The sequence below is a fragment of the Carcharodon carcharias genome, chromosome 11, assembly GCF_017639515.1.
Source record: "Carcharodon carcharias isolate sCarCar2 chromosome 11, sCarCar2.pri, whole genome shotgun sequence".
In the NCBI taxonomy this organism is placed as follows: Eukaryota; Metazoa; Chordata; class Chondrichthyes; order Lamniformes; family Lamnidae; genus Carcharodon; species Carcharodon carcharias.
In genome coordinates this window covers 71,091,068-71,103,940 of record NC_054477.1, presented here as the reverse complement: position 1 = coordinate 71,103,940, position 12,873 = coordinate 71,091,068, and the positions used below count along the sequence as shown (strand labels likewise).

The 12,873-nt window shown below is 41.3% G+C and overlaps 1 protein-coding gene across 3 annotated transcripts in view; it reads left to right on the top strand.

The window, feature by feature from the left end:
* Positions 1-12,873, top strand: part of mrps9 (mitochondrial ribosomal protein S9) — a 104,569-nt gene that overhangs the window by 39,399 nt on the left and 52,297 nt on the right. For all 3 annotated transcript variants that reach the window (XM_041198936.1, XM_041198937.1, XM_041198938.1), the window contains exon 5: positions 10,439-10,518. In XM_041198936.1, the coding sequence (XP_041054870.1) occupies positions 10,439-10,518 (80 nt within the window). The remainder of the gene's footprint in view (positions 1-10,438; positions 10,519-12,873) is intronic.

The following is a 12,873-nucleotide window of genomic DNA, read 5'->3' as shown; positions in this document are numbered from 1 at the left end:
AGAAGATCGCGTGAAAAGAGGACCCAGAGACAGTAACCCCAACTAGAAAAGTGAGTGAGAAGTGGACCCGGAGATGGTATTCGCCACCTAGAAGAGCGAGAGGTGCTTCAATACAATTGTAATACAGTTAGTATTCAATGCATACATTCATTGTGAGCCGTGCAGCCTGAGTGCGTTTTCCCAGTCACTCGGTACACTATGGCAGAAAGGTCTTAGACAGCCACCTTTCCCCAGTGGCGCCTTTACGGTGGCTGCCCCAAGCTTTAATGCGTCCCTCAGCACGTAGTCCTGGACCTTGGAATGTGCCAGTCTGCAACATTTGGTCAGGGGCAACTCTTTGCACTGGAGGACCAACAAGTTTCGGGCAGACCAAAGACCGTCTTTCACCGAGTTGATGATCCTCCAGCTGCAGTTGATGTTTGTCTCAGTGTGTGTCCCTGGGAACAGCCCGTGGAGCACAGAGTCCTGTGTCACAATACTGCTCGGGATGAACCTCAACAAAAACCACTGCATTTCTCACCACCTTTGCAAAGGCACATTCCACAAGGAGGCGAACAACGGTTTATTTCCCCCCCACAGCCACCTCGAGGGCAATGTGCAGAGGGGGTGAGACTCCTGGCATGTAGGAAGGATCTGATGGGGAGGGCCTTTCTCACCACCAACCAAGCTACATCTTGGTGCTTGTTGGAAAGTTCCGGCGATGAGGCATTCTGCCAAATGACTTTGACAGTCTGCTCGGGGAACCATCCGACAGGATCCACCATCTTCTTTTCCTGCATGGTCTCTAGGACGTTACGTGCCGACCACTGCCCGATGGACTTGTGGTCAAAGGTGTTTCTCTGCATAAATTTTTCCACAAAGGACAGGTGTATGGCACGGTCCAACTACTTGGAACGTTCTGCGGCAGCGTGGCCCATCCTTCACAACACCGGGGACAGGTAGAACCTCAGCATGTAATGACACCTGATGTTTGCGTACCAAGGGTTGATGCACAGCTTGATGCAGCGGCACACAAAGGTGGCCATCAGGATGAGGGTGATGTTGGGCACGTTTTTTCCCCCTTTATCTAGAGGCTTGTACATTGCGGCCCTGCAGACATGATCCATTTTCGACCTCCAGGTAAAGTGAAAGATGGCCCAGGTAATCCCAATCGCACAGGAGTGAGGGATGGGCCAGACCTGTGTCACGTACAGCAACACCAAGAGTGCCTCACACCTGATGACCAGGTTCTTACCCACAGTGGAGAGGGAGCATCGCTCCCAAATGCCCAGTTTTGTTTCCACCATAGCCACTCACTCCTTCCAGTTTCTAACACATGCCCCAGTCACTCCGAACCATATCCCCAGCACCAGGCCGTCTGAACAGACAGTGAAGGAGACAAAGGATTGTACTATAATTGTATTGAAGCACCTCAGAGTGCAACATGATGTATGTTGATAACTCCAATACCATTGCACTGCCTGGCTGTCTGTTGTGACCATATTAAAATGACTGTAATAGTCATTGATTGTTTTGAAGCACCTCGTGATCCATGCATAAAAGTTGAATATGATTGCACTTTTTGTGATGGCGATTTAGAAATGTTTCATAATGTTCTTTCAGATATTTTATGAATAAAGTATATTTTTCAAAAAAACCTAGAAGAGTGAGAGGACCCAGAGATAGTAACCCCCAACTAGAAGAGTGAGTGAAAAGAGGACCCGGAGACAGTAACCACCATCTAAAAGAGCGAGAGGACCAAGAGGTAGTAACCACCACCTAGAAGAACAGGCGAAAAGAAGACCTAGCGACAGCAACCATCACCTAGAAGAGCTGGTGAAAAGAGGACCCAGTGACTCAGTTAGTCCCCTTGTTTAGAACATGTAAGGGGGTATGGGAGCTTGGTGAGCTGAGGGAGTTTGTTGAGGAGGGGAGGGAGGTGCTTCTTTGCTTTTTCTAACTCTTTCACCCTGTAGGAACTAGTTTTTGCTCTGCTACAGGGAAGAAGCTAGATGTTTGGTGAGTACCTGGGTAAGTGATCAAGTTCTATTCTATTCAAAAGGTTTGAAATAGTACCAGAATTTGTTAAGATTAATAAATATATAAAAGAAAATAAATAATTAAATAAAACAATCAAGTAATTAATTCAAGCACATAGGCATGACAGAACAGGTGATGTGTCATGGCTGCAGCATGTGGGAGTTCCTGGATACCAGTGTTATCCAGGACAAACCCGTCTGCAGTAAGTGTCTGTGACTTGAGGAGCTTCGACTCGGAGTCATTGAGCTGGAGGCTGAGTTGCAGACACTGTGACACATCGGGGGGGGGGAAAGTTACCTGGATGCTTTGTACCCGGAGGCGGTCACACCCCTTAGGATAGGATCTTCTGATTTGGAAGGTGGTCAGGGACAGGAGGTGTGACTGTAGCTGAGGCAAGTAAGGACACCGAGAGGTCAGGAGTGTCTGCCTTTGCAGTTGTCCATCAGGGTTTGAGGTTCTTTCAGCTTGTTTGGATGAGAGTACAGACTGTAGGGTGGATGAGCTGACTAACTATGGCACTGTGGTACAGGTAGCTATTCAAGTGGGGGACCACAAAGGGATGTAGTGGTATTAGGGGACAGCATGGTGAGGGGGATTGACACTATTCTTTGTAGCAAGGAGCAAGAGTCCAGGCAGCTGTGTTGCCTGCCCAGTATCAGGGTTCGGGATGTTTGTTCAGGGCTGGAGAGGAACCTGCAGTAGTTGGAGGAGGCTCCAGTGGTCGTGGTCCATGTAGGATGAGGCTCTGCATAATCAGTATATGAGCTAGGCACCAAATTAAGAAGCAGAACCTTAAAGGTAATCATTTCTGGATTATTACCTGAACCATGTGCAAGTTGGCACAGGACAAATATGATTAGAGAAATGAATGTGTGACTCAAAGACTGGTGTGGGAGAAATGGGTTCTGGTTCGTAGAGCACTGGCACCAGTATTGGGGAAAGTGGGGTCTGTACCTTTGGAATGGTCGACCCTTGAACCATGCTGGGGCTGGTGTCCTCACAAGCTGCATTACGAGGGAAGTGGAGAGTGTTTTTAAACTGAATAGTGGGGAGAAGGGATCAAATTTGGGAAGATGTGGTAAACCAAAGAGTAGAGACAAAGCAAAAGAGAAAGGTACTAATATGGGAAATGATAGTCAGCGACAGGACGGGACAGAGTACAAATCTAAGAGTAAATCAGATAACGCTAGATACTACAAAAAAAAGGATAAAACTAAAGGCTCTGTATCTAAACGCACATAGCATTCGAAACAAAACAGATGAATTGATAGCACAAATAGAAATAAATAATTATGACCTGACAGCCATTACAGAGACTTGGCTATAGGATGACATAGATTGAGACTTGAATATTAAAGAGTACGTGACATTTGGGAAGGACAGGAAGTTAGGAAAAGGTGGAGGGGTGGCTTTTAGTTAATGATGGTATTAGCACAATAGAGAGGGATGAACTAAGTTCAGGAAACTAGGATATAGAAGCGGTTTGGGTTGAGATGAGGAATGATAAAGGCAAGAAGTCGCTTGTGGGAGTGGTGTACAGGCCCCCTGTTGTAACAACACAGTAGGACAGAATATAAAAGAAGAGATAATGGGAGCTTGTCTGAAAGGTACAGCAATAATCATGGGGGATTTTAATTTATACATAGACTGGAAAAATCAGATGGGCAAAGGTAGTGTAGATGAGGAATTCATCGAAAGTTTTCAGATAGTTTCTTAGAATAGCAAGTTCTGGAGCCAGCCAGGGAGCAGGCTATACTAGACTTGGTATTGAGCAACAAGATAGGATTAATTAATATCCTCATAGTGAAGGCACTCCTAGGTAGCAGTGATCATAAGATGATTGAATTTTACATTAATTTTGAGGGAGAAATAAGTGCCTCATTTCTGTCCCCATCGAAAACTACCAGGGCAGGTACAGCACAAGGTTAGCCATAAAGTAAAGCTCCCTTTACCCTCTCACCATCAAGCACCCCCATGGCAGCACAACAGAAGTTTAGTGGCATATTTTGAACTTAAATAATGGCAATTGTGAGGTCATGAAAGCGGAGCTAGCTAAAGTGAATTGGCAAATGAGGTTAAGGGATAGGTCAATAGATGTTCAGTGACAGACATTTAAAGGGATATTTCACAGTATACAGAATAGATACATTCCATTGAGAGAGAAAAATTCCTAGGCGAGGGCCCACCATCTGTGGTTAACTCAAAAGAAGTTAAAGACAGTATCAAACTTAAAGAAAAAGCATATAATTACACAAAGACGGGAGGCAGATGAGAAGATTGGAAAGAATATAAAGATCAGCAAAGAATGACAAACAGATTAATAAGGGGGGGAAATGTTAGAGGACGAGAGAAAGCTAGCTAGTACTATGAGGACCGATAGTAAAAGTTTCTATAGATTAATAAGAAAAGAGTTAACAAAGTGAGTGTTGGTCCTATAGAAAGTGGGTCTGGGGAATTGACAATGGAAAGTAGGGAGATGACAGATGAATTAAACAGGTATTTTGCTTCGGTCTTTACTATAGAGGAAGCAAGTAACATCCCGGAAATAGTTGTAAATCAGGAAATGGATGGGAGGGAGGAATTCAGGGGAAAATTACAATCACCAGGGAAGTGCTATCGAGCAAATTGTTGGGGCTGCGGGCTGACAAATCCCCAGGTCCGGATTGACTTCACCCTAAGGTCTCGAAAGAAATGGCTAGTGAGATAGTTGATGCATTGGTTCAAATTTTCCAAAATTCCCTAAATTCGGGGAAGGTTCTATTAGATTGGAAAATAGCAGATGTAATTCCTTTATTTAAAAAGGGAGAGAGACAGAAATCCGGAAACTACAGGCCAGTTAGCCTAACATATGTTACAGGGAAAATGTTAGAAGCTATTATTAAAGATGTTACAGCAGGGCACTTGGAAAAACTCAAGGCAATCAAGCGGAGTCAACATGGTTTTGTGAAAGGGAAATCATGTTTAACCAATTTATTGGAGTCCTTTGAAGGAGTCACGTGCTGTGAATAAAGAGGAACTGGTGGATGTACTGCACTTTGATTTCCAGAAGGCATTTGATAAAGTGGCGCATCAAAGGCTATTGCGGAACATAAAAGCTCATTGTATTGGGGATAACATATTGGTATGGTTGGCTCGCTAACAGGAAGCAGAGAGTTGGCATAAATGGGTCTTTTTCTGGTTGGCAGGATGTGACAAGTGGTCTGCCACAGGGATCAGTGCTGGGGCCTCAACTTTTTATAATTTATATAAATGACTTGGTTGAAGGGACCAAAGGAATGGTTGCTGAATACACAAAGATAGGTAGGAAAGTAAATTGTGAAGAGGATTTAAAGAGGCTACAAATAGATAGGTTAAATGAGTTGACAAAGACCTGGCAAATGGAGTATAATGTAGACAAATGTGAAATTGTCTATTTTGGCAGGATGAATAAAAAAGTTTATTATGTAAATGGTGAGAGATTGCAGAGCTCTGAGATTCAGAGGGATCCGGGTGTCCTAGCGCTTGAATCACAAAATGCTAGTATGCAGGTACAGCAAGCAGTTAGGAAAGCTAATAAAATGTTATCATTTATTGTAAGGAGAATTGATTACAAAAGTAGGGATGTTATGCTTCAGTTGTACAGGGCACTGGTGAGACCACATCTGAAGTACTGTGTACAGTACTGGTCTCCTTATTTAAAGAAAGATGTAAATGCGTTAGAAGCAGTTCAGAGAAGGTTTACTAGTCTAATACCGGGAATGGCCAGGTTGTCTTATGAGGAAAGGTTGGTCAGGTTAGGCTTGAATCCACTGGAGTTTAGAAGAGTAAGAGGTGACTTGATTGAAACCTTTAAGATCCTGAGGGTTCTTGACAGGGTGATGTGGAGAGGATATTACCTCTTGTGGGAGAATCTAGAACGAGGGGTCACTGTTTAAAAATAAGGGGTGCTCATTTAAGACAGAGATGAGGAGAATTTTTTTCTCTCAGGGCCGTGATTCTTTGGAACTCACTTCCTCGATAAGTGGTAGAAGCAGAATTTTTCAATATTTTTAAAGATAAATCCTTGATTAACATGGGGGTGAAAGATTATCGGCCGAAGGCAGGAATGTGGGGTTGAGGATATAATCAGATCAGCCATTATCTTATTGAATGGCGGAGCAGCCTCGATGGGCCAAGTTATCTACTCCTAATTCATAAATTCATATTTTCGCATGATTTGGTGACCAATAACTGCATTCTTGATCTGTCCACTTGTTGAGTAACGTTCTATGCCCAATGTTCATTTTTGGATGTGCGCTACTCGGAGTGAAAAATGGACTATTACATCTCCAATCAATATGTTCAATGGTAAATGAAGACCAGTAAGAAGGTTACATTGCTGTTGGTCACGGCAATAAATAGCATGAAGGAAATGGTGGGGGATAATCATGTAACATACCCAAAAGATGGCCACTTGCCATGGTTAATATTTTTGAAACTCTTCTTGGGGATGTTATGGAATAGCTACTGCATTCATCTGTAACATCTCATACACATTCTAACCCCACCCTGGTCTTTTGTGATTCTACCCTCTTAAACCCTCCTGCCCTGCAATTTCCTTCCCATGCTCTAAAACAGGGTTTCTATTTGACCCACGGACCAGTGTTCAAAATACAGGTAAATGGAAGTGACAGATTCTGCAAGGGACTGCTCCACCAATCACAGGCTGTTTCTCTCCTGCATATGCTGCTTACTAGTGAGCTATCAGCAGCAAATGCAGGAGGAAAACAGTCTGTGATTGCAGGAGCAGTGAGCCGTGGGAAGGTGAGTCTAAGGTCTGAGCTGATTCACAATTTCTTGCTCATTAAGGCCACCTTTCGGAACTAAAAGCTTTGCAGCCAAAAATGGCAATGCTCATCTCAGCAGTGTCCTGAAACCACACCTCAGAAACAGACCCTCCCTCAGGCAGGTCAGGCACCTAGCTCCCATGCAGTTTTGGGTTTTTGAACAGTGTGCCCAGAGATGGAAAACAGCCAAAAAGAAGTCTGCTTTTTGAATCAACTCTTTTTTTCAGCCTGAGCATTGGCGTGTCCGTGATGGCATGTCTGTAAGTGAGCAAGAGAGACTGCCTGCTGGGAGGGGAGAGGCAAGAGAGTACAAAAGGGAGGCTGTCTGCTTGGGAGAGGTGGGGGGACGAGATTGCACGGGAGAGGTTGCTTGCTGGGGGGAGGAATGGCAAGAGAGTGTAAGTAGGAGGCTGTCTGCTTAGGAGAGGTTGGAGGATGAGATTGCAGGGGAGAGGCTGCTTGCTTATGAGGAGAGGTGGGGAAGAGATGGTAAGGAAGAGGCTTCCTGCTGGGGGAAAGGGGTAGGGGAAGAGGTTGTAAGGAGGCGGCAGGTGTCACTGGAGGGGGAAACTGTCAGGAAGTTGATAGTGCCCTCTGATTTTCTGTATAGGTAGTCAAATACATGACGGGCAGTTGTTTTAGCAGTGTTGGGTCATTTCGGAATTACCTACCATCAAGTGACTACAGTGCCAGGTATCTCATTAAACCAGCGACAATATTGTTACAAGAAAGTAAACAAATAAATTAGTTGTCTTGTTTATAGCTTGTTCATAAAAATGCACATTATTTTTGTTGTTTTGATAATAGCAAGATACATTTCTAATGCTTTATCTTTTCAAAATTTCCTCACTGTGAGTGAGAAAAATATTGAAATATGGCCCCTCATGCAAGAAGGTTGAACATCCCTGCTCTAAAAGATGTTAGCTCTTGCTTTTGTAGCAGACGCAGATGTCAGTGGTACCCTGTATCTTTCCCAATAGTTATCATCAACGACATGGATTTAATCGTGACTTCAGCCTAATAACACATCCTAAGGCACTTCACAGAAGTGTTACTATTGACACCAACTTGCTTAAGAAGTAGGAGCAGGAGTAGACCCTTTAGCCTACTCTGCCATTCAATAAGATCGTAAACCCGGTTTCCTGCATTATCCCTAGATTGCTTGATTTTCACCTTGATAGAGATTATAAATTATAAATCAGCCTCAGTGCTGATTCTTGTGCTGCCCGACTAACAATCTGCCAACCTGAAAATGACTCGCTCATTCCCATTCTTCTGTTTTCTGTCCAGAGCATGCTAATGTATCACCCTCCATTCCATGAGCCCTAATTTTGTGTAATAGCCTCTTGTGTGGCACCTTACTGAATGCTATTTGAAAATTCAAATGCACTACATCTACTGGTTTCTCCTTTATCTACCCCGCTTATTTCAACCTCAAAAAAAGTTATGATTTTTAAGTGCCCTGTTCCCATGTCTCTAATAATAAATTTTAGCGTTTTCCCTGTTGCTGATGTCAGACTAACTGCCTATCATTCCTTGTTGTCTTTCTCTCTCCTTTCTTGAATAGTGGGGTTTACCCTCCAATCCATGTTGAGTTCTAGAATCTGAGGAATCCTGGAAGATCAAACCACTATCTCTATAGCCACCTCTTTCAAAACCCGAGGATGTGCACCTTCAGGTCCAGTGGATTTGTCAACTTTTAGCCCCATTAATTTCTCTAGTACCATATCTTTGCTAATACTAATTTCCGTAAATACCTCAACTCTGCAAGACCTTTGATTCCCCCCCTATTTCCATTTTTTAAATATATCTTTTAGGATGGAGACAGCTACAATGTATTAGTTTAATATCTCTGTCAATTCCTTATTCCCATTATAATTTCTCCTGTCTCTGCCTCTAAAGCAGAGATCTTCACTATTTTTCAAGCGAGGGCCACTTTAGCAAACATCCTGCAATGTGGGAGCCACATCAGCTACTATAATAGAGGCTATTGCCTGATTTGCTCCAGCTTGTGATAAAACAAAGGAAGAAAGGACATTAATTAAAAAGCAGAGTACATTGTTCTTTCTGGAGAAATGCAGGCTTGAAGTGGACTGACTTGGCCGCGCCTCAGTGCTAGGGTGAGGGATTTATCTGCAGAGAGTGTGTCTTTTTCCCAATGAGCTGGTGGCGCACTCCTGTACACCACATCCTACTGCAATGGCGGCTGCGCCTTGAACACTTCCAGTAGCCAACTGTATCGAAATGCCAGGTGGCACCTCCCCGGATGGAGGCCACTGTCGGGATCAGCTCACCCCTGAAGGAGCGGGCCAGTTTCCTGGATACAAACAATTTTCCCCACACAAACAAGCATGCACACATGCATACACTGTCTCCAAGTATAAATATCTTGCACATTTTCAGTAAAACAATCTAAGCCTTCCATTGTTTTATCAAACCACCCAGGCATACTGTCAGACAAACTTCAGAACAGATCTCATGACCCTAAATTTAAAAATACAGTTCCAAAACATAATTTTATAAACTTCATGATTGTAACACCTGGGAGCTGACAGATTGGCTGCCAATATTTGAACAATTAAATTGGGAACACTCAAAGCCAGAATTGGAGGAGTGCAACTGTCTCAGAGGGTTGTAGGTGTGGGGCTGGAGGAGATTAGCGAGATGGGAAAGAATGAGACAATGGAGAAAACTGAAAACAAGGATGAGATTTTTAACATTGGTTCCTGATTAAATAACTTCATTGTAGGTCAGTAAGCACAAGGGTAATGGATGATTGGGAGTGGTGCAAGTTAAAATATAAGTAGCAGAATTTTTGATGGCCTCAAGCCTGTGGAGGGTAGTACCTGGGTGGCCAGCTGGGAGTGCATTGGAATAGCTAAGGCTAAAGGTAAAGAAGGCATGATTGAGAGCTCCAGTAGCAGATGAGTTGAGGCAATGGTGGAATTGGATGATGTTATGGAGGTGGGAATAGGTGGTTTTGGTGCTGGTGTGCTTATTTGGTTGGAAGCTTATCTCATGGTCAGATAGAAGACCAAATTTGCAATGAGTCCAATTCAGCCTTGGGTAATTGTCAGGAAGAGCAATAGTTAGTGTTGCCAGCCCTCCAGAACTGCCTGGAGTCTCCAGGAATGGAAGATCAATCTCTAGGATAATGCTGTGTGCAACCCTAGAGAAAAATCATCACGATATTAAAAAGATGAGTTTTTTTGTCATTTTCTTTGCATATTTGTCTTTACAATGTATAAAATTATTGAAAATGGTAAAAAAAAAAAAAGGCTGTTTGGTTAACAGTCAAGCAGCATCCAATTGGGTAATTAATTCAGTGTTGACAGCAAATTTGACAAGGTTGCACTTGGTATTGATAAGATTGTCTTGAAATAATAGCACTGTAAATGTTTGCCCTTAGCACTTCAAATACAGAGTTATTGGCAAATATGGGAAATTTGGATCCCTAATATTAAAAGACAAGAAATCATGAGTAGACATCCAAATTCCCAATATATACTTCGGTGCACTGAAAATGCTAGATACAAATTTACTTCACTGTTGTCATTAGAATATTTAAATATGTATTAGGTAAACTAAAATGTAATTTTTTCTATGTTTAACAGCTGTCCAATGGGGAGAAGATGGTCGTCCTTTCAGTTACCTTTTTTACACAGGAAAGCAGTCCTACTATTCACTTATGCATGTAAGTGTACAAACAATTCGGGTGCAATGGCAATAACTTACTACATCTTTAAATGGCTGTGTTTGCATCTTTTAAATTAAAATTTACTTCTCAAAATTAAATAAAATTTGAGAGCAAGTGTATGTGCAAACAACCAACCATTTCTGGTATTGTAACATACTGGTTTTATTTCCGTTGTCAAAGTAAATCCAGACATGGCTACGCATGCTCTCCTACCATAAACTACAGCTCATCCAAAATTCTGCTTGCCTATATCCTCTCCTGCACCAAGTCCCATTCATTATGATTTGAAATTTATGCCAGTCAAGTAAAATATTACAGTGAAATCTGACACAAGTATAGCGTGGTCCACCAAACATGTACATTTGTATGCTCTTTTTATAATTTACATAGTGTGGTGTCTTACTAAACTTCTCTCAAGCTTTATGAATCAAATTGCTACTGTTTTTTCTCACATTTTGGCTTGCTTAACTCCTCTACATGTATCTACTTTCTTCTTTGGTGGTGTTAGCATAAATGAATATTAAAAGTCTTGGAATAAGGTAATCATTAACCGTCTGGATTTTTTTTTACTTGACTGCAGTTTTCATTAGTTTCATAGCTTAAATCTTATTTCAAAAATTCAAAAAGGGATATAACTATATTTAAAATATATATAGAATTATCATATTTCATATGGTTTTGAACATTAAAAGTTTGAAATATTGCCTATTTATGAAAAGTGAATTCTATTGAAGGAAGTGTTATTGTGTACTGCAGGATTGAGTGGTTTGATGGGTTCAGTCTTTGAACGTTGAAAATAAATTGTTTTTTTTTAGTTGCTACTCCCAATATTGGCACAAAAACAGTTTCTGAAATTATTTATGTCCAAATTTCTATTGAGGGACTTCCTGAGTTAGACAGTTATCCAATTAACTAAGCTGTCAAAAGGTAACCAATCAACAAGCTGACATATCTGGTGTACCATCTTTCTGAGTCACTGGGCTCTGTTGAATTGCACAAGTTGAATGTAAACTACCTGTGCCTTTTCAAACCTTGTGAAAAAATTATTGGTCTAAAAGGTGTGTTATTTGTGTATGTTCAGACTTTCTGCTGATACAAACTTAGATCTTGGTTAAATAAATGAGGTAAAATGGAACTTGATGGAAATTTTAGCTGTGTTTTCTGGGGTGGGGGGTGGGAAAATGGGTTTTGCTAACTGCTTGTGATTGCACTAATGCAGTATTTTTGCTATTGCATATGTTTGTCCTGAGTACATTTCCTGCTGATGTGCTGGGGTAAGACATTATTTGACCCAAGTTGGCAGCTATTTTTCTTACCACTGCTTTCCCTGTACAGGTTGACAAGGAATTAGTGTTTGGGCTGATGTGTATTTTGTTGCTGCTTTTACTTTGTAAAAGGTTGCATTTTCTTCCAAAGAGCAATGACTGATAAAGAATAAGTCTGGACTGTCCTGTTACATTCCCTCTCCCACAGCCTCCTCCATCTCTTTGCCTCTTTCTCCTTCTCCCAGTAAAATGTTAATGTTCTTTTACACACATTTTGTACTATTTGAGTTGTAGTTTACATACGAAAGAGGAAATAGAGACAAACAATTATGATGTGTATATTTTGTACATGAATGCAGGTACAGTCAGTCACTGACATTTATAAAGCAAAACATGTTAAAGTAACCTGTAAATGTATTATAAACCATGAAGAATTGATGAAGTAAACACAGATTTATACAATGCCTTATTGCTGTTTTGATTTTTTATACATATGAGTTCCAACCCGGAATTCTAATACATCCTGGTTCAATTTTTTAAAACTACGTACTTTACCTTTGCAAGTCTGCAAATAGATTACAACCAGGAAATATACACCTTGTAGTTTGTTTTTAAAAGGATACTGGTAATATTATGGGTCTTCTGTCACAAATTCAATATACCTTCTGCTCCTCGGCCAAAAAATCAATAATACTTTGTCCTACATCACATGGCATTACTTCTATCTCCAAACAGAAATGCAATGAAAATCAATATCGATTTTTAAAGGTATGAAAGTATTATAAGTGATTTTAAAGACATTAAACAAAGTCGGTTTGCTTTTGGAATTTCTGGCATTATAAACTGAGAGCAAACTCTTTAGTTCAATCATCACTTTAGAATTCACTGAGAATTATCTGTTAAATGTAATACACTAGTATGAATTACTTAACTCTTCAATAAGATGGCACAATATAGTGACAATTAATATACTTTCACAAATTGTGATCAGAGAACTGCCAACCTCGGAACAGGAGGAGATTATTTAGCAAATCATTCTGTCATTCAGTGAGATCATGAATGACCTGTGACCTAACTTCATAAATCC